Source organism: Bison bison, unplaced genomic scaffold (genome assembly GCF_000754665.1).
Source record: "Bison bison bison isolate TAMUID 2011002044 unplaced genomic scaffold, Bison_UMD1.0 scf7180017864037, whole genome shotgun sequence".
Classification (NCBI taxonomy): domain Eukaryota; kingdom Metazoa; phylum Chordata; class Mammalia; order Artiodactyla; family Bovidae; genus Bison; species Bison bison.
Window position 1 is genome coordinate 12,107,278 of NW_011494609.1, and position 22,357 is coordinate 12,129,634.

Below are 22,357 nucleotides of genomic sequence, written 5' to 3' on the forward strand. Positions count from 1 at the left end.
AGACATGGGTTCAATCCCTGGATTGGGAAGATCTGGAGAAGGAAATGGCAACCCACTCCAGTGTTCTTGCCTGGAAAATCCCATGGATGGAGGAGCCTGGTAGGTTATAGTCCATGGGGTCGCAAAAGAGTTGGACACAACTGAGCAACTTATGACTATGATACCATACCATATCATAGTGCAGCTTTTCCAAGGCTGAGAAAGCGTTTAATATTATAAATGTATTTTTAGGTTCATGATTGGAAAAAAAGGAGCATCAAAACAACCAATTATGTTGAAAACAACTGGAAGAAACAGTGTAAGGAACTAGTGAACTTAATTTTTCAATGTGAAGATTCTGAACCATTTAGACAACCTGTTGATTTGGTTGAATATCCAGTAAGTTGTCATTATTTGAATGTTTGGTGCTTTTCTTATTGGTGTAGAGATTAGGGTAGAGGTGTTTAAATGAAAAAGTAAGATGTCTAGAATTCCCTGGTGGCCTAATGCTTAGAATTCCAGGCTTTCACTGCTATGGCCCAGGTTAGTCTCTGGTTGGGATACTGAGAGAGATCTCACAAGCCTCAAGGCATAGCCACAAAAAAAGAAAAAGTAAACAACCAGCACCTCCTGCCCCTTGCAACCCAGCAACCAAAAAGTGACATCTGGGCTTAAGGTTAACTTTGTCTCTTACCACTAAGTCAGCGATGGAAGAGTTGTTTTAAAGGTTCTTGAATTAATAGAATTCAAGAAATTGTACCTTGTACTTTGGGTAAGACTTAGTTACCAATGTTACCCCTCATTATCGGAGGGTTAGTAGGCCCAACCTTGAGAAAACTATGAATTGGTTAAAAGTGTCTCTGGGAGCTCCCTGGTGGTGCACTGGCTAATACTCCCTGTTCCCAGTGCAGGGGCCTGGGTTCAATCCCTGGTCAGGGAATTAGATCCAGCATGCTGCAACTAAGACCTGGCTCAGCCAAAGATTTTTTTTTTTTAAGTGTCACTCTCCACTTTCTAACAGGGAAATAAAAAATGACCTTTTTAAAAGATAGAAAGCACAAATTTGCTATAGGAAGCTTAGAAATTATATAGTAGAGTATATAGAAGGAAATAACAGTTTCATATCCTGATTCCAAATATATAATTTTGTTACATTTCTTATCTGTATGTTTGAATGTCTTTTTAAAAGTTATTAATGATTTTTAAGATCTTATAACCTTTTTCTCTTCTGTCATTTTGAATGTTTTAGAGATTTGATGCACTTTTACATTTCTAAAGACAGGAATTGAATCTTTGAACTAACTATTGTTTTTAAAATCTAGGATTACCGAGACATTATAGATACTCCAATGGATTTTGGAACAGTAAGGGAAACTTTAGAAGCGGGAAACTATGACAGCCCTTTGGAATTTTGCAAAGACATCCGTTTGATATTTAGCAATGCAAAAGCATATACACCAAACAAAAGATCAAAGGTAAAATTAAAAGTGGTTTATAAAAAAAAATATGTGTGATCTATGTAGATGATGATTTTCTATTGTTTGGTAGAGGTGGAAACATGAAAGAACAGAGTATAATAAGACTACTCTTGAGAATAGAGCTTTCACCACAGCCCAAGTATCTGCTGTGGAAATATTGGTTCCTGGTGACAGTGTTTATCTTTCCTAAAGTTTTATAAACAAAAGAAGATTGGTACCAGTGAGGAGATCTGTGAAGAGTGAACAGATTTGTATTGGATGTATAGTGAGAAAAGTCTGTTCTCTTATATACAGGAATCTTGAAAAGTGGATTGGGAACTTTGGGAACTTAGTTATAGAGGTTGGACGAATATTACAAGTAAGAAAAGGAAAATCTGAGGTGGGGATGGGACTACTGATGCATACTAATAATTTGGATCTGAAGAAGAACCATGTGAGCATCTGATTAGTTAAGAACAGCAGTGTGGACACTCCTAAATTTTTGTTAAAACGTTAATGTTGGATAGTTTTTCAAAACTTGTTGAAGTATACTAAGTACACAAAGTTGTATATATATTCTCAGTGAATATTCAGAAGTCCTTGTAGTCAGTGTGCTGGATCATTTAAAAAAACAGCAATACTTTGAGAGTAAGATTTTTAAATTAAAGTGCTTGCTAGATGCTATAGCATTTTCTCTGTCATCAGTGACTGTTACTGCTAATTAATTGTTTTATCTTTCACTTCCCCTCATTACTTACTATCAGACTCCACCCATGTTATTAATTCTTATCTTAATTTAAGAACCTTCACATTTCAATATCCAGGTTGCTTATTGGATCAGTTTGACATTCAAGTCTTAACATTTTTCTCAGTTTATGTTTTCATCAGTATTCACCATTTGTGAGACTTCCTCCCAGAGAGAAAATAAATTTCATTCATGTCTTTTTTTCCCTTTTGTTTAAAGTACATGTTTGAGGATTCATCATATAGCTCACCCATTTAAAGTGCACAATTAATGAGTTTTGGTGTATTATGTGACCAAATTTTCAAAATTGTGGTTACATATACATAACATTAAATTTGTCATTTTGACCACTTTTAAGTATACAATTCAGTGACGTAAATTACATTCATAGTGTTGATCAGCCATCAGTTATTTTCAAAACTCTTTCATAACCCCAAACAGAAACTCTATAACCAGTAAGCAACCAACTCTACATTCTTTGCTTTCCTCAGACCTTGATAGCTTCTCATTCATTCTGTATCTCTATGAATTTGCCTATTCTAGATATTTTATACAAATTAAACATACAGAATTTGTCTTTGGTGTCTGGCTTATTTCACTTAGTGTATTAAACATTGATCCATGTTGTTGCCTGTTTTGGAACTTTGTTCCATTTTGTGGGGTGAATGGGTGTATGCCATTTGGCTCATTAATCTGTTGATGGACACTTGAATTGTTTTCTACTTTTTGGTGGTTGTAACTGATGCTGCAGTGAATATGGGAATATAAGAATCTGTAAGAGTTCTCATCCTCAATTTTCTTAGGTATATATCTGAGAGTGGAATTTCTGGTTCATAGGGTAATTCTATATTTTTCAGGAACCACCAAACTGTATTCCATAATGACTAGACCATTTTGCATTCCCATTGGCAATGTATAAGGATTCCAGTTTCTCCACACACTTGCCAAAATTTGTTATTTTCTGTGTTTGTAAAAAAAATTATAGGCATCGTAGTGAGTGTGAGATATTATCTCATTGTAGCTTTGATTTGTATTTGACTTATTAAAAATTGTACCTGGAATTTATTTTTATCAGATATGATAAGACATGCAGATATGAATTGTCATGAAGAGAGTTTATGCTTACAGATCCCTAGGAAGAGAAGTGTGATACAACATTCAGGCCACTTGGGGATGGACCAAAGTTGATCAGGAGGCAGAGTTGGCAGAGGGAAGGGATGGAAAGAGCATGACAGAGCCTACGTTGGGATTTTCACAGGAAAGCAAGACAGAACAGAGCAAACAGTCTAGTTCTGGCTGGTACCAATAATTGGAGCTTTGATTTGTAGGTGTGGTCTCTAGATGTCTGACTTTTAGCCTGGGGTGATTTGGGTAGCTGCTACTGCTAAGTTGCTTCAGTTGTGTCTGACTCTGTGTGACCCCTTAGACAGCAGCCCACCAGGCTCCCCCGTCCCTGGGATTCTCCAGGCAAGAACACTGAGTGGGTTGCCATTTCCTTCTCCAATGCATGAACGTGAAGAGTGAAAGTGAAGTTGCTCAGTCGTGTCTGACTCTTAGCGACCCCAAGGACTGCAGCCTACCAGGCTCCTGCATCCATGGGATTTTCCAGGCAAGAGTACTGGAGTGGGGTGCCATTGCCTTCTCCGATTTGGGTAGGGGGAATATTATTCACTTGGTGTATGAGAATTTGATAAAGAAGATGGTTAGGTTTGTGAGCTCTAGATTGATTGATTTCTGTATCACAGGTATACCTGTGAAAGAGTCCTTTGCTATCAATTATCCCTGGGAGGGGCAGTCTCCAGGATCAAGGCTTCAAATGCCAGAGCATCAAGAATACAGAAAACAAAGTACAGTCACTACACTAATGATGTTGAATCTTTTCATGTGCACATTGACCACTTGTTTATCTTCTTTGGCAAAATATATATTCCAAGTACTTTTCCCAGTTTTTAATTTGAATTTTGTCTTTTTGTTGTAATTTTATTTTATTTATTTTTTTGTAAGAATTATAAAATATATTTTGGATATTAAGTCCTTATCAGATAAGTGTTTTCCAGTTATTTTCTCTCATTCTATAGGTTGTCTTTTTACTTGTTGATAATGTCCTTTGATGCACAGAAGTTTTTAATTTTGATAAAATTAAAATTATTAATCAACTTTTTTTTTTCCCTTTGGTTTCTGTGCTTTTGGTTTCATATTTAAGAACCCATTGCTGCTTAGGGTCACACAGCCTATAAGTATATGACACTGTTACGGAGCAGTTTGAAAAATAAGTGTCAATTAACTCATTAATTCCAATTTTAATTATTTTTTGTAGAATTAACTGTGGAAAAGAATACTTGCAGAATACATGTATATCAAAGAGTAATTTATAGAGGCAAATGTTTGGAAATAGTGGTCAAAATAGTTAAAAAAATAAATCCATTGCCAAGTTGAGCGTCATAAAGATTGACCTCATATGTTCCTATGGTTTAGTTCTTATATTTAAGCTGTTGATCCATTTTGAGTTACTGTTTGTGTATGGAGTGAGACAGAGGTCCAGTTTATTCTGTGTGTAGAAATCTGGGTATTACAGCACAATCTGTTGAAGAGACTGTTCTTTCCCTATTAAATGGCCTAGTACCCTTTTTGAAAATCAATTTGCTAGATAGATAGATTGGTTTGTATCTGAGCTCAGTTCTGTTCATTGGTTTGTACATATGAGTCTCTGTCTCTTATCTCTGTCTGTCTTGTATGTCAGTACTAAAATGTTTTGCTTACTGTACTTTTAGTAGAATGTTTTGGAACAAAGGAAATTTTGGTTCTCTTACTTTGATCTCTTTCAGGATTATTTTGGCAATTCAGGGGTGCAATTCATTATTAATGTGAGGATTAACTTTTTCCATTTCTGTTTTAAAAAAGTTGAATTTTTGATAGGGATTGCATTCAGTGTGTAGATGGCTTTGGACTGCATTGGTGTCTTGACACTACTAAGTCTTTCCGTCTCTTAATGCCAGATCCCTTTCCATTTATTTAGGTCTAATGTCTTCCAGCAAAGTTTTGTACTTTTCAGTGGAGAGTTTTCCCCACTCCTTGGTGAAATGTATTCCCAGATATTTTTTTTGTTTTAGATGCTATTTGAAATGCAGTTGCTTTCTTAATTTCCTTTTGTACTTGTTCATTGTTGGTGGCAGATTCTTGTGTGTTGTTCTCATACCTTGTAATTTTGTTGGATTAATTTATTAGCACTGATAGCTTTCTTGTAGAATCTTGGATAGTTTCTATACATAGGATCACTTCATCTGCAAATAGATATAGTTTTACTTGTACCTTTCCAGCCTGAGTTATTTTTATTTCTTTTCTAATTGCTCTGGTAAAATTTTAAGTACAGTGTTGAGTAGCAGTGCTGAAACCAGGTATCCTTGTACATTCCTGACCAGTCTTTTATCATTTACCACTGTGCATAGTGATAACTGGGGGTTTTTGAGACATGCCCATATTCATGTTGAACTGATAATTTTAGCACTTGTTTTGTTAGATGATTTTATTTTATATTAAAAATGTATTACTGAATTTTTCAGATATATGAAAAATTGGTACTGAGGATTCTCAGAGGTTTCAAACTTAATACAATTGAGGAACAAAGTCACTTTGGTGACTACACTAGAGTTCAGGTTTGAAGGAAAAGAATAAATTGAATATATATACAAAATACTAGAAATAACTGTTAAAGATCATTTCAAAGATAAGAGGGATTACAGATTTCACATATACTCATTATGTGTGTGTGTGTGTGTGTATAGGTTTCCTCCTGTATTTGAAGGTAGAACATTCCTATGAAATCTTTTTAAAGGGGAAATGGTGTGAGGTGAAGAACCCGTTACCTTAGGACACATCTTAATGACAGATGCACAGAATACACCAAGATAAAACTCAGATGCTCACAGACACAGTTCAGAACTGTGGCGACTTGCCCAAACAAAATGAATCACAAACAAATAGATGTACACCAAGACATAGCATAGTTGAAATGGTAAAAGTCAAGCATAGAGAAAGAATTTTAAAGACAGCAAGAGAGAAATAGAGAATCATAAGTAAGGGATCCCCCATAAAGGGGTATCAGCTGATCTCCCTGCCAAAACTTTGCTGACTAGAAGGCTGTCGAAAGGGAAAATTTGTCAAAGCCCATAGAATATTTAGCATCAGGAATGAACCCTAATGTTGTCAATGGACTATGGGTGATGATGTGTCAGTGCAGGCTCAGCAACCACAATAAATGTATCTCTCTGGTTTGGGATGTCACTTTGAAAACTAAAATCACAACTGTGGTGACACATGGCTGAGATGGTGAGAGTAGTTGCTGGGGAAGAAGCTTGGTGGCACTGCTCTTGCTGTTTGCGGTTCGCTGTGCCTCTGTAATGGCTTGTTGCAAACAGATGCTGAACTCTCTCTTCACCTTTTTTCATAAAAGGGAAAGTCTTTGAATTTCTTTGAGTTAGTGAAAACAGGTACTAATAAAGTAGGTCTTTTATAAAAATGAAGTGGCAGAAAGTAAACCTTTCTTAAAAGTGGGGGATACCTGTATATGTGTGCTGCTAAGTCGCTTCAGTCGTGTCTAACTCTGCGCGACCCCATAGACGGCGGCCCACCAGGCTCCCCCGTCCCTGGGATTCTCCAGGCAAGAACACTGGAGTGGGTTGCCATTTCCTTCTCCAGTGCATGCAAGTGAACAGTTGTGTCTGACTCTTAGCGACCCCATGGACTGCAGCCCACCAGACTCCTCCATCCATGGGATTTTCCAGGCAAGAGTACTGGAGTGGGATGCCATTGCCTTCTCCGGTATATGTGTATATATATATAAATATGAGAAAGTCACATATTTTACACACTTTTTAAAGGTTCTCCAGTGTTAGTCTCTTCACCTTCCTCCATCGTGTACCAGAGTGATTGATATTTAACTTTGTTAAATATTTTTACATTTTATTTTCAGGAATGATTGTAGATGAATGCATAGTACTTCCTGTAAATACATAGGCTGTGCCAATAGTTAGCATTGCTGTCCTTTTAAAAATTTGATGTTTTTAATTATAAAAGTTATTATAACATAATCTTTCTTACATAATTAAGGTTATAGGGCATAATGTCTTCTTCTGGCTGCAAGCCATCTCTTTTTCTAACAATAATTTAGATCTTAAGTGGCATAAGAGGCATTCAGATTTCAAGTAGAGACTGATGTGGAAGTGCTTCTGTTCCCTTATCCCAAGGAGACACTGCCCTTCTGCCTAAATAGCAACCTTAAAACCAATCAACTTCTTATATAACTTTAGAAGAAAGAGGCATTTTGGACGTTTGTACATGTAGATGTGGGAAAAGTCAACTGAGAACCACTGACATACAGATCTAAACCCAAGATTCTAGATGGTTGATTTATTTAAAATTACTTTCTTTTTATCAGAGAGGTGTGTATTTGGTACTTCAGTGTCCTTGAAGGGAAGGGATGGGAAATAGATAAAATAAGGACCAGCCATTATCTAGAACAGTGATATAATAGATTACAAGTACCTCAATGATTATTACAAATTTATTTGTAAAAATGTAAGATTTTATAGTTCTAGTTTTGCTTTCATGTCCTTGCAGATTTACAGTATGACATTGAGATTGTCTGCCTTATTTGAAGAAAAAATGAAGAAAATCTCCTCTGATTTTAAAATTGGTCAAAAATTCAGTGAAAAACTTCGAAGAAGCCAGAGGTTTAAGAGACGACAAAATTGTAACCGTGTCAATCAGGCTAACAAAAGTATCAGGTGAATTGGTTATTGTAGTCTCTGTATGCAGTTTTTAAATCAGGTTGTGATACTTGATTTTTATTATGCTAGAAATGCTTGATCATTTTAGAGAACAGAAAAGAATAGTCACTTTTTATAGGTTGAAAGCGTTCTCTGCATATAGAGCTATTGCGGTGATTTTTAATCACATAAATTTGTAAGCATTTAATGAAATATCAATTAAGTCTTATTAAGGATTATTCAAAATATTATTTATCTTTCACATAAGAATTTTTTTTAATGCAGAGGGTAAAATGATTACTAGTTATGGCTATTGAGCATTTGATTGTGTAAGGGAAAGTGCCAGTTTGATGTAATGTATATGTTTTCACTAGAGATTACTTGTAGAGAAGAAATATAAAATGCAGGAGTTAATCTTTTTATAGTAAATTATTCTGTCATTTATGACTATAGCTTGCATTAATATCAAATTTATAGATATTTTCAAGTGTTGAAATGTGGAAGTTGAGTTTTTCAGTGTTTAGTTGTTTTCGTGTACATTTATAATGTGCACTGATACCCTTGATGGATTTCCTCATGGTTGTTTTTGGGATTACATCATGCATCTAAATTGAAAACAGTCTACTTCAGGTTAATACTATTTCATTCCCACAGATTTAAGAATTGTGTTCCAGTTTAGCTCTTTTCCCCTTCTTATTTGTGCCCTTAACTCTCATACAGTTTATACTTTTATATGTTGTTTTATGCAGTTGTCTTTTAAATCAGTTAAGAAAACAAGAAGCAAATTATTTATACTGTTACATTGGGTTGGCCAAAAGATGCATTCAGGATTTTCTGTAACATCTTAATGGATAAACCAGAACAAACTTTTTGGTCAACGCAATATATTTACCTGTGTAATAACCTTTCCCACTGGTCGTTTATTTCTTTTCGTTACCTAAATTTGAGTTACCCTCTGGTTTTATTTCTTTTCAACCTAAAATCCTTTAATATTTCTTTAAAAAATTACTTATTTATGTTTCTTTATTTGGCTGTGCTAGTTTGGGTTCTAACTGAGGCACTTGGGATCTAGTTCTCTGACCAGGGATCAAACTGGCCCCCTACATTGGGAGCGTGGAGTCTTAGCCACTGGACCAGCAGGGCCTTCCCTATTTATTTTTTGAGCTGTGCTGTGTCTTCCCTGTTGCATGTGGGCTTCCTCTAGTTGCAGCACGGGGTGGCTGCTCTCTTGTGGTGCACGGGCTTCTCACACCTCACGGGCCGTGTGAGGTGCATGGCCTTTCACAGCCGTGGCTTCTTGTTGTGCAGCATAGGCCCTCGAGCATGTGGGCGTCAGTAGTTGCAGCGTGTGGGCAGCATGTGGGTCAGTAGTTGTGATACATGGACTTAGTTGCTCTGAGGCATGTTGGGATCTTCCCTGGGACTAGGGATTGAACCCATGTCCCCCGCATTGGCAGGCAGATTCTTAACCACCAGACCACCAGGGAAGTCAATGAAAGTCCTTTACTATTTCTTGTAAGGCAGACATGCTAGCAGTGAATTCCCTTAATCTTTGTTTATCTGGGAATGTCTTCATTTCACTTTTATCAAGACTAGTTTTGCTGTATATAGAATTCTCAGTTGGCAGTGTTTCTCTTTTAGCAGTTTGACTACGTCATCTTACTGCCTGCTGACCTCCAGTGTTTCTGATGAGAAGTCAGCTGTTAATCTTATTGAGGTTCCTTACATTGTACACAGGCAGTTTTTATCTTGCTGATTTCAAGATTTTTTTTTTTTTTGTCTTCATTTTGCAGCTGACTGTAGGTGTGGGTTTGAATTTATCCTTGAAATTTGTGTAACTTTGTGGATGTGTACTGTTTTCATCAGATTTGGGTGATTTTCAGCCGTTATGTTTTCAAATATTTTTGTTCTGCTCCTTTTGTCTCCTGTGAAAGTGAAAGTTGCTCAGTCGTGTCCAACTTTTGGCGACCCCATGGACTATACAGTCCATGGAGTTCTGCAGGCCAAAATACTGGAGTGGGTAGCCTTTCCCTTCTCCAGGGAATCTTCCCAACCCAGGGATCGAACCCAGGTCCTCCTGCATTACAGGCAGATTCTTTACCAACTGAACCACAAGGGAAGCCCTTTGGGGCTCCCATTATACATATGCTGGTGTGTTTTAATGGTCTCCCAATGGTTTCTGAGGCTTCATTCATTTTTTATTCATAAAGGATAGGATAAAAAGAGAATGTGTTCATTCTTGAGCTACTCCACCTTGTCTCCTGTTAAAAGTCAAGTTTATGATAGGTATAAGCATGTAATTATTTCTTCTTATATTAGTCTCTAGTTAATGTTTAGTCATTCAGTCATGTCTTGAGTCTTTGCGAGCCTATGGACTGTAGCCTGCCAGGCTCTTCTGTCCCTGGGATTTCCCAGGGAAAAATACTGGAGTGAGTTGCCATTTCCTTCTCCAGGGGATCTTTCTGACCCAGGAATCTAACCCATGCATCCCGCATTGGTAGGCAGATTCTTTACCACTGAGCCGCTGGGGAAGCCCATGGTTGATATTAGTGGAAGTTAAATTTTTGACATAATAAACTTGAGTTTTCTTTTTAAATCCTTTTGTTTTTTAAATAAAGGAAATCAAGATACTACATTTTGCAGCCATCTGTCCTCCCATTTGTAACTGACAGATTGCATTTAACACATGGAAACTGGAAAACTGCTTGCCTTTAAAAACGGTCTATTTACATTTGAAAACTTGAATTTTCTTGATTATGATAAAGTTACTGCTTAAAATAATTATTGGTTTTTTTTTTTCTTCAAAAAATTGAAGTATAGTTGAGTATGGTTATCTGTAAGCTCAGATGCCTTAGATACTCCTAAAAGTAAAAGCACCTTTATCTTTTTGTTTTAAGGGAAAGCAAAACCAAATCATTTTGTTTTAAAGGATTATCTTTAAAAAACATGAATATTACTCAGATCTGTAATTTAAAGTCAGATTGTCTTAAACTTCCATCTTTTTTTCACCATAATACATGGCTCAGGAATCAAATATGGTGAATTGGCACTTAGATGTAAACATATTGGTCTCAAAAAAAAAACTAGCTTGATCTGTTTTTTGCCTCTCTGTTCTTTCTGTTCAGGTTTTGTTGATTTCTCCTGATTTTATACTGTCTTTGTGTGTGTGTTAGTCTCTCAGTCATCTCCAACTCTTTGTGACCCCATGGACTGTAGCCTGCCAGGCTTCTCTGTCCATGGAATTCTCCAGGCAAGAGTACTGGAGTGGATTGCCATTCCCTTCTCCAGAGGAACTTCCAAACCCAGGGATCAAACCCTGGTCTCCTGCATCATAGGCAGATTCTTTACCATTTGAGCTACAGGGAAGTCTATACTGTCTTTAGGAATATATAAAAATGAGCCTAGAGGGAATATTGTCATATTGAGAATCTCATTCTTTAATATATGGAATTCCCTGGTGGCCAAGTGTTTAGGACTCCAGGCTTTCACTGCCATGGTCTGGGTTCAGTCACTAGTCAGGACACTGAGATCCCACAGGTAGTGATGTGGCCAAAAATAATAAATAAAAAAATCACAAATTTCATTACACATACAACTTTAAAAATTTTATAATATGAATGAATGCCTGTATTACATAAATGTTGGCTCTTCTTAGCATTTAATCCAAACAATCTAAGATGTTCAGTATGATTTTCTATAATACTGTTACTATCTGTTTATTACTCAAATTTGGAATAAAACAATGTCAAATTTAAAGTAAAAGAATAGTAACCCAAGCTTGAGTACGATGTTAATAATGAATATTTCAGTGTCTTGATCATAAAGTTATTCTTTAATAATACACTGTTATTTAGACATCCTCTGTTTTGCTCAATGTTGTTGTATTTTTCCTATCTTTGACCAGAAATACCAAGCAGAAGCGTTTAAAATCTCAGACAAAAGTAATTTCTGAGTTCGTAGGTTCTCCTATCCAGCCTACCTCAAGTAGGGCAACTTACTCCGCAAGCCACAAGACAACTGCTAGTGTCTCTTCAGGTGTTACTTCTGGTGACTCTTCAGATTCAGCAGCATCATCAGAAAGAATGAGAAGAAATAGACCTGTCACTCTGACAAATGGTTCTACATTATCTGGTGAGAAATGGAATGTTATGTGTTCACCTGTTGAGCACTCAAGTTTATAACACTGCTAGTTACTATGGATTTTGAGGAAAGAATAAAGAAGTAAGATATGGTCTTGATATTCAAGGAACGTAAAATTTAACAGAAGAGACATAAGTAACACATGGAATAATTATATTTGATAATTGCTGTTCTTTGCAAATGGTGTGGCCACATTTTAAGCAAATTTGAATCCTTCAGGTTTTAAATAATGTGATATAAATATCATACTTTGTGTACAAAATTTGACATGGAAAAATTTCTTTAAATCATGTAAGTTTAAGGCTTGATGACTGGAAAATAAAAAATACTGTTTATTTTATTAACATTTGGTGGTATAACTGTAGCTGACACAGACTGTGAACATCCTGTGAATGAGGTTGTGTTATGTACATACTTGAGTTTGTTCTGAGTGATTTCGGTGACTTGTCATGATAGTATAGTGGTTACTGTTGTGATTTAAAACAGTAGGATCAGACAAGTAGAATGCAGCCTTAGTTAGAGACTGGCAAGCCTTACAGTACTTAATAAGGTCCCTTGTTTTGAGGGAATCACATGACAAATTTTGTCTCAGGAGGATGAATGAGTTTGACAGTGATACATGGGGAACGAGAAGAATCTGGAAACACAGTCAGCATGATGGGACGTGGAATGCAGAAGTTGGCACATACACATTCCTCTATCAGCCACTTTCTTCTTTGACATAGAATTGGGTTGTATTATGGAGCACGATTTAGTCCTTTAACAATATGTTCCCACTCATTTTGATGGAATATTTGTTTTGTGATAGACATGCTGGGTGAAGGAACAGGAAATTTGGTTTCCTATCTTACTCATCTCACACCTTTTCTACCTTTGTGTGTGTGTGTCGCATGTTGAAATGCTCTTTCTTGAGCTTGGAAGCATGTGTGGTACAAAGATGCTGTTAGGAACAACTGCTAGAGATAGAGACCTGAAAGCCTGCTAAAATATTGGACTTGAAGTGACTGTCTTTTCTATAGGAAATACTTGTTTCAAAACAAGCAGGAAGAAGCCCCACTATTGTGGAGCTTGTTAAAATTTTAATGAAAGCTTGTTTATAAAATATCAGTATATAAACTTATTTTCTGAATCTAAATCAGTATTAATATGTTACTTTCAGAAATAAGAGAACAAACTCAAATTCTGATTATGTACCTTTTAATATTATCAGCTATTCTTTGAAAGTTTTTAAAAATATACTCACTTCTAAGTGTTTTAAAAATCTGCGTTTAGTCTGTTGTTACAAAATAACTGCTTACTGTGTAAAGATAGGAGTGTATATGTAATGAACTGTTGATGCTTCATTTTCCTCAGAAAGTGAAATGGAAGATTCTTTAGGTACCTCTTCATCATCTTCAGCTTCAAATAGTTCTGAGGAAAGCAAGGAGAGTCCAAGAGCTCGAGACTCCTCCTCCCGTAGTGGGCTAGCCAGGAGCAGCAACCTCAGGGTGACCAGGACCAGAGCTGCACAGAGAAAAACGGGTGAGAAGAGGCTCAATGTACTGGGAGAAATGTGTGTCAAGAGAACCCAAAAGCTAAATAAATATTGAATGCTTTATTTACCTGACGCATCTGCACATGATTACATGTCCTTTATGCTTTTTTTCTCTTGAGACATAATTGACATAAAATATATTAATTTCATGTGTACAGTGTAATTGACTTGACATTTGTGTACTTGACAGAATGATTACCACAGAATGTTTAGTTACCATGTGCCACCATGCATAGTCAGAAAATTCTCTTTTTTCTTGTGATGAAGACTTTTTAAGATATACTCTTAGCAACTTTAAAATATGCAGTGCCATATTAACTCTGCTTGCCATGTTGTACATTGTGTCTCCATGATTTATTTATTTTATAACTGGAAGTTTGTACCTTTAGACTCCATTCACCCATTTTACCCACTCCCTATCCACCCTCCCCCTGGCAACCACCAGTCTGTTTTCTGGTGGTGCATGTTTTGTTTAGTTTTTGTAGATTCCACATACAAGTATAGATTCCACTTAAACATAGGGTATTTGTTTTTCTGTCTGACTTATTTCACTTCGCATAGTGCCCTCAAGGTCTATCCATGTTGTCGCAAATGGCAAGAATCCATTCTTTTTTGTGGCTGAATAGTATTCCTGTTTGTATAGATGTGTGCTTGTTATCTTCTTTATCCATTCATCCATATGGAAATAACACTTAGGTTGTTTCCAAATCTCGGCTGTTGTAAATAATGCTGCAGTCAGCATTGGGGTTGCATGTATCTTTTCAAATTCATGTTTTTGTTTTCTTTGGGTAAACAGCCAGAATTGGAATTGTTGGATCATATAATTTTTGAGGACCAACCATATTGTTTTCTATTGTGGCTACACCAGTTTTCCCAACAACAGTGCACAAGGGTTTTCTTTTCTTTCAAATCCTCACCAACACTTGTTATTTCTTGTCTTTCTGATAATAGCTGTTCTAACAGATGTGAAGTGGTACTTCATTCTGGTTTTGACTTGCATTTTCCTGATGATCAGTGATGCTGAGTGTCTTTTCACGTGCCTGTTGGCCATCTGTATGTCTTCTATGGAAAAATGCCTATTCAGATTCTCTGCCCATTTTTAAATTGATCTTTTTTTTGGCAGGGGGGTTGTTGAGTTGAATGAGTTCTCTGTATATTCTGGATATTAACCCCTGATCAAATATATATTTTTGCAAATATTTTCTCCTTTTCAGTGGGTTGCCATTGCATTTTGTTGATGATTTCCTTTACTGTGCAGAAGCGGTTTAGTTTGATGTAGTCCTGCTTGTTTGTTTTTGTTTTCATTGCTTTTGCTTTTGGAATCAGATGTAAAAAATCATTGCCAAGACCAATGTCAAGGATCTTTCTGCCTATATTTTCTTCTAGTTTTGTAGTTTCAGGTCTTTATATTCTTTAATCCACCTTGAGTTAATTTTGTATAAGATACAGAATAAGATATAGTATATCTTATGGTATAAGATAGTAGTCTAGTTCATTATTTTGCATGTGACTTGTCTAGTTTCCCAACACTATTTATTGACAAGATTGTCCTTTTCCATTTTATATTCTTGGCTCCTTTGTCTTAAATTAATTGACCATCTGTGCTTGGGTTATTTCTGGATTCTCTTCTGTTCTACCCTTTAAACTTTTAAATTTAGACAGGTGTAATCTGTTTTGACATTAAAAGAATAAGGAACATTAGTACTAAAATAATGAAGTCATTTAAAATTGTTGGAATAAGGAAGGCCTTTCTAATCTAACTGTTACTTTATTTTTAGGTCCAGTTTCTTTAGAAAATGGATGTGGCAGAAAAGCCACTAGGAAGAGAGTCTATTTAAGTGACTCAGATAACAATTCTTTGGCGACTGGTGAAAGTGTAAAAATGAGAGCTGGAAATAACCGGAAAGTGCTACGAAAGTGTGCTGCTGTGGCTGCCAATAAAATCAAGTTAATGAGTGATGTAGAGGAGAATTCTACCTCTGAAAGTGTCTGTTCTGGCCGTAAGCTGCCCCACCGCAATGCTTCTGCTGTAGCTAGAAAAAAATTATTACATAATTCTGAGGATGACCAGAGCTTGAAGTCAGAACTTGAAGAAGAGGAGCTAAAAGATCAACTATCACCATTGTCCAACTCTCTTGCTGCCCAGAATACTGAAAATGGAGATTCAGAGTCAGAAAGTGATTTACGGGTAGCCCGGAAAAATTGGCATGCTAATGGTTACAAGTCCCAAATTCCAGCAACTTCTAAAACAAAATTCCTTAAAATAGCGTCTTCTGAGGAAGACTCTAAAAGTCATGATTCAGATCATGGACATAGCAGAACTGCTGGCCCATCAACATCTTTGCTGAAACTCAAGGCAGAAAGCATTTCAGAGGAAGAGGAGAAAGCAAATTCTGAAACAAGAAAATACAGCAGTAGGAAATACAGCACAGGTCGCAAGAATGCTCCTTTCCTTAAAAAAGCAAAGCTCTTCAGTGATTCAGAGGACTCTGAGTCTGACAAAGAAGATGGACAAGACAGATGTCATAAGATGGAAATGAACCCGAGTTCAGGGAATGTGGAATGTGAACCTGCTGCCAGATCCCAGTGTTTTTCAGATCATGTATCTGAAACTGATTTGGATTCAGATGATGACAAGAAAGCAAAAGAAAAACCAAATAGTTTTATAAAAGGTAATCAAAACATTTAATCTTGGTTCACTGCTTTTTTTTTTTATAGCATATTTTTTTTTCCCCATGAAATTTTACTTTGCTCCCTGCTTTCTTTCCATGCCATGCATTCTGCATTCATCTTTTCTCTCTGTGTGTACTGTTACTGGTTGTTGAGTACATTTAGTTTTGCTCAGGTAACAGGCAGCCTTGGCCAAAGCTATTTTTAATAGAGATTTCACTTCTTATATTGATAATGGGGATATTGTATTGGCTATGGGTTCAAGAAAAGCAGAGGCCAGCATTTATAAGCTGTTGGTGATAATAGTTTGAGAAGAGGAAGGAAAGAAAAGGGTGATTGAAAGGAATGTGGTAGGTAGTAATAATAATAGCTCACAGAACAGTTCCCAAGCTATTTGTCATCAGGATTTTTTTTCTAAATGCTTTACATTTATTTATGAACCAGTTTAGTCTTCATATCTTTTATGAGATAAGTACTATTATTATTATGTCCATTTTATTGATAATAACTCGAGTATGGAGAGTTAAGATAAATCACTGAATTGAGATTGTCCTGGTAAATGGAGAAAAATACTAGATCGGGAGGCATGTAAAGCTAAGATTAAACGTAGTGTGTGATGCAACTTTTTAAGTTTCAGGAAGGCTGACAGTGGTTAGTTTGCATACCTTAGTGCAGTGGTGAAGAGACTAGTTTGTATTCAGGTAAATAAAATACTGTAGTGTTGAGTGTCTTGTGTATATAGATAGAAATGCATGGGGTGTTATTGATGGGCGTATGTTACACTTGTGAATGGTGCTGAGGCTGAAAAAGTCACTGTTCGAAAGTAGTAAAAGCCATCATTCACTGCCATCCTCCTTTGAAGTTAGAAGAAATGCTGGACTTAAGTTGTTTAAAACGTTGAACATTTAATTCCTTTAGACTTACTCTTCTAGTAAAGATTAAAAGAGTATGCTTGATTTTTAGATTCTGCATCACAAAATCATGGACAGAGCAGGAAAGCTGCCAGGAAAAGGGTCTGTTCCAGTGACTCAGACAGCAATTCGAAGGTGGTTAAGAAAGCATCCAGAGCCAGACCAGGCCTTCTGAGAGTGCCTCGGAGGTGTGCCACCACTGCTGCCAGTCGGATCAAGCTGATGAGTGATGAGGAAGATGGCCGTGTAGACCACGTGTGCACCAGGCGCAAAAACGCAAGGAAAAAGCCCCTCCATATTGCATGTGCCCCAGCTCAGAAGATAGACAGCAATTCTGAGGGGGATGTAAACTGTGAAGTGCCAAACGAACAGAGTGGCTGTGAAGGGCAGCCACTTGATGCCGACTCAGAAGGTAGTGCAAAAAGTATCAGTCAGTCTTTAAATGAAGACTCAGACTCTGAAGGTGTGTTGAATTCAGGACACAAGAACAGGCATACCAGGAGTCTCAAAACCAGTGTTGCACCTTCTAAAACAAAGAATGCCTTGATTGTGTCTTTGGAGGAAGATTCAAAAAGCCATATTCCACGGGGTGAGATAGGTAGAAAATGTTCTTCTGAGTCAACTTTGGTGCACAAAGCTACTGCAGAGAATAACTTTGAAGAGGAACTGAACTATGGGCTACGTAGGTGGAACGGCAGGAGGCTCCGGACCTATGGGAAGGCTCCTTTCAGTAAGACAAAAGTGGTGCGGGATTCGCAGGAAGCTGCCGAGACAGAAGTAAAAAGGAAGAGACTGCAAACTGAATTGGAAAATGTGAAAGCTTCCGAAACAACAGGGAGTTCAAAGTGTGGACCAGACACTAGCCCCAAATCTGACTCAGATTTGGGATCTGCCACTGAATCAGATGCTGACTGTACAGATGATTCAAAAACCAAAAAGAGGAAAACGAAAGGGAAAGCAAAAGTAGTTAGAAAAGGTAAAACTTTTACAGCTAACATATCTAAAACTATGAGACGACCAAGACAGAGCAAACGTCCTAGGTTAAATGTGGATGATAATGACTGGGAGGATGTGGACTATGCAAAATCTAAAAGAGTTCTTCGACGCTCAAAAATAAAGACGAGAAATCAGGGTAGAAGGACCGTGAGATACCATGATGGGGATGATGATAGGAGCTTAGAAAATGTGTTAGATTTTGATGATTGCACCTTATGACCTTGAGGAAAGACCAGTTCACTTAAAAGAGGGAATGGACTGGAATTGATAGTGAAAGCTGGCTGTTGAAATTATTTTTTGTCCTACAATTCAGGGAATATATTTATATTTTTCTATGAAAAGTTATGAATGTGACTAAATCATGACTGTTATTTTTATTTGCACTTGCTTGCCTTTGTAGCAGCATCAGCACAGGTGCCAAAATATGCTTCATTTTGGGGGCAGATCTAACCTACTTTTGACAGTATTTAACTACACATAGCAAGAGTTTGAAATATGTTAAACACTAGACATTCTGGTTATCAGAACCAATAAGCATTACTTTTATGGTAGCAAGTGTCATACAGTTATTTTCAGAATTCGTCAAGAGGTGGTAGTTTCTAATTCCAGTCCTATTGTAGTATAAATTTCACATGACCTTTGTTTACAGATTCTTCGTAAATATTATGTTCATACTGACATAACAATTGGGGAAGGGGCGGTAACCACAATTAGTAGGCAAGGTACCTGCCACTTTTTTTCTTTCCCTGGCTACTTGAGTAGATTGCATTTTACCAGATTTTATCATTTTCATTGAAATGGTTTCCAGTTTTTCTTTCCAAGTCCTGTTGGGTCTTCTTTTTCTCTTTATTTTTAAGGAAAATATCATCTACTTTATTTTATAAACTTGAATTCATAAAGTGCTGGTAAATTATTTTTTTTTAAATGTTTGATTGTATATTTTAAATCTCTAAGGCCAGACCATAGCTAGCATTTTCTTTTAAATTGTGCACTAACAAAATATTATATAATTTGTCTTTCCAAGATCTCCTGTTTTCCATTTATGGAATTTAACCAAAATCTTGGTCTTCCATAGTCTTACTCTGTGAAATAGAGTTTGTGTGCCTTAGATTTAGATAAAGTGTGTTCTTTAATAGAGTGTACAGGGCTAAAAGAGTATTTAAATTATATGTAGTGTTCCCCCATCTCTTAAATTGTAGAGTTTTGGTAAGAGTGCAATTGCAAATCTCATTTATATAGGAAAATCCTTGTCATTCTCCATCTCTCTTAGTCTACTGCTGCCATGTGCAATCCCAAGCATTCTTTGCTGGTGCAACTAAGTATCTTTATTAGTGACCTCTAGTATAAATCTAAGAAACTGTTGTGGGAAAATAATTTTGAAATTCACTTAAAGCGTGACTTTTGCCACATCATCAAATACCATAGTACACTTATTTTCGAGCCAAATATTTTTACTTGATAGGCTGTGCTACTCCAAACAGTGTAGGTGGCCATTCCTAGCTTGTTTGTGCCTGAAGATGGACTTGACTCAAGTGGTTTACATATTTTGTAGCTAAAGGGTGTGTTACAGTACCCCCACCCTTTGTTATTTATTGGCCCTAATTGTGTTTGGTTTCAGACAAAATTAACCCTTTTCTCTCCTGTGTATCCTTAAGGTGGTAGACATTGAAAAGCATCAGACTCTGATATCAGTGTTAGAATGTTCTGAAGTGTTGGTATTTCTTGGTTCTCTATTCCAGTTGACATGGTAGAAGGTTCTTTCTCTTTCTACTCTGGTGTAAGGGGAAGGATATTCTTAGACATTACCAAGTAAGATAGGTGGTCTGCCTGCCTCTCCTTTGGTTGTTGAGAGAGCTATCACCACTTCAAAAGTATGATGCTTTCCTTCTCAAAGTTCGCGTTAACTATATTGTTGACAGATTGAGTCAGGATAATTGTCCTTGACTAGTGGCCCGAAAAAAATTAATGGAATGCTCTTCCTTAATTTTGAGAAATGGTGATAGATGTCATATCCATTAATTTATTTTAACTCTTCTTAAACTTCTCTGTTTTATATCTATTCTCAGGGTTATAACTCCATGTTTACCATCATCTGCAGAAAGGTACCAAAAAAATCCATAAACAAATATGGAATATATTCATAAATACATCAGTTCTTTTGGTAAAATGATACTTAAACCATTTAGGCTTCATCAGTAGAACTGTTCTTAACTTTTGGACTGAACTGATTGGCTGGTCAGCCAGTTCCTAATTTTTCATTTTGTCCAAAATGGTTAGACCCTTGTGTGTAGAAGCAGTATTTTTGTTTCATCTGACAAAAAACCAAAAACACAACAAGTAAGAATTGGCCTGGTGACTTTGAAAACATGGTTGACAATGGTAGCTTCTCAAGTTCTGAAATAAAACTAAGGGATTATATAGAGAATCATTTTTATGGATTTTTTTGGTCATGGTGCTATTCCTAAGGTTAACTTTGAATATGTGACACACACTTCTAAGTACCCTTAAGGAAAATTAATAAATAATTAATAGTTCAAAATGTTTACACTGAGCACTAGAACATGTTTGACCTTTTTTTTTTTTTTTTCTATTTCTCTTTTTGCAAAATGAGCAGGGATTTAATGCACAGATGTACTTTAATAAGTTTGGGATCAGTTTGTATTTTTCCTGTGAAAAAAGATAAAAGGTTACAAGTGGAATGTGAACTGATCCAGAAGTAAGTGCTAGAGCTTTCCATTGCACTTGAAGTAACTAAATGATGTATATGAAGAAGAAAAGACTACTGTGGTTGTGTATGTCCAGAGTCCTATGATTTTATTCATTTATGGTTTAAAAAAAGGTTTGAGGTTATTTAGATTGGAGTTTTGATTCCTTTTAAGGATTAATTTTACCAAGCATATTAAGACAAAAAGATTTCAAACATAAAAATAGGTGAAGTTTAAAAAGCTTCCCCCCACCCATTTCCTCCTTATTTAAAAAGGGTATATTGACAATGTATAGTAACTTCTGAATAAAAGGAAAACTTTATTCCATTTTCAGATAATTCCTAGGGTAATCATTCTCCCTTGTGCCCTTTTTTTTTTTTTTTTCTAATTTTAGGGGATTAGATCCTTTGTCAGTTTAGTAATCCTCAAAAGAATGATGCATTTATTTACTCACAAGCTCTGTGTTAAAACATAAAAGTTTCTTCCAAGAATCGTTGAGTTGTACCTAAAAAGAAAATTAGTTTTATAATAAGAAATGGGGTGAAAGAACTTATGTTTTAGGTAAATGGAAAAAGGAGACATAAACCAATAAACTTAGCACCTGAAGGTACTACTGTCCAAAAATAAGAATAAAATACATCACTAAATCCTTCACACTCCATTGGCTGATGATCTCTTAAGTAAAATTTTTATTTAGAGTAACGTGGGTCCATACTGTGTTCCTTTGTCCCTCTTCTAGCCTTTTTTCTTTAGAATAATCAGAACACAGAATTTATTAAGTTCACTGTATGGTATTAAGAACTGAAATGGAAGGACTTTATTAATCTCTTCTGTCAGTACAAATTTAATTTGTGTTACCTGGGGGAAAAAAATGAGAAGTTTTGTATATCAGATTGCAAGAACATTGTTAAAGGTACATACAGTATTTTTGGTTTTCCTTTCTAGTCAATTGTATTTGTTTTTTGAGTAATATTTAAATGGCTAGAAAAGGTCTTTTTGCCTTCCCTTTTTATAGCTGAAATGCCATCTCCATTCTTCTCATTGGTATTAAGTCAGTAAACTTACCTTATCAGGTATCTTGTAGTTGTCACCAAATCCTTTAGTTCATACATTGTATGGAAATTACAGTTCAGTTATTCTAGTATGATGGAGTGTAACAAAGCACCTTCATTGTAGAAGAACTTTTTGTCTGTTAATTATTTAAGTTATATCTCTCACCTTCTGTGGGTATCAGGAAATAATAAAGCAGAAACCCTAAGAAAATTGCAACCTAACAGAATAAGACTGTCTCTATTTGGGAACATACAGATCAGACCAAATATATTTGTCAAAGCTAGGGAAGAAAATGAAGCATTGTGGAAAAATCTAGTCCAACTAGATTAGTATTATCAAATTGTGAATTTAATGGAAAGGATTGAAATGTAAAAAATATAATGATGAGGGCTGTGTTGTCTT

General features: G+C 36.1%; 1 protein-coding gene across 2 annotated transcripts in view; it reads left to right on the plus strand.

Moving 5' to 3' along the window:
- The window catches only part of BRWD1 (bromodomain and WD repeat domain containing 1), a 103,389-nt gene that overhangs the window by 74,804 nt on the left and 6,228 nt on the right, over nucleotides 1-22,357 (plus strand). The window contains exons 31-37 of one of the 2 annotated variants that reach the window (XM_010834957.1): nucleotides 232-378; nucleotides 1,302-1,454; nucleotides 7,798-7,964; nucleotides 11,851-12,077; nucleotides 13,440-13,607; nucleotides 15,399-16,292; nucleotides 17,254-18,177. In XM_010834957.1, the coding sequence (XP_010833259.1) occupies nucleotides 232-378; nucleotides 1,302-1,454; nucleotides 7,798-7,964; nucleotides 11,851-12,077; nucleotides 13,440-13,607; nucleotides 15,399-16,292; nucleotides 17,254-18,177 (2,680 nt within the window). Of the gene's footprint in view, nucleotides 1-231; nucleotides 379-1,301; nucleotides 1,455-7,797; nucleotides 7,965-11,850; nucleotides 12,078-13,439; nucleotides 13,608-15,398; nucleotides 16,293-17,253; nucleotides 22,172-22,357 lie in introns of those variants that run through there. The other variant, XM_010834958.1, reaches the window with a different exon arrangement.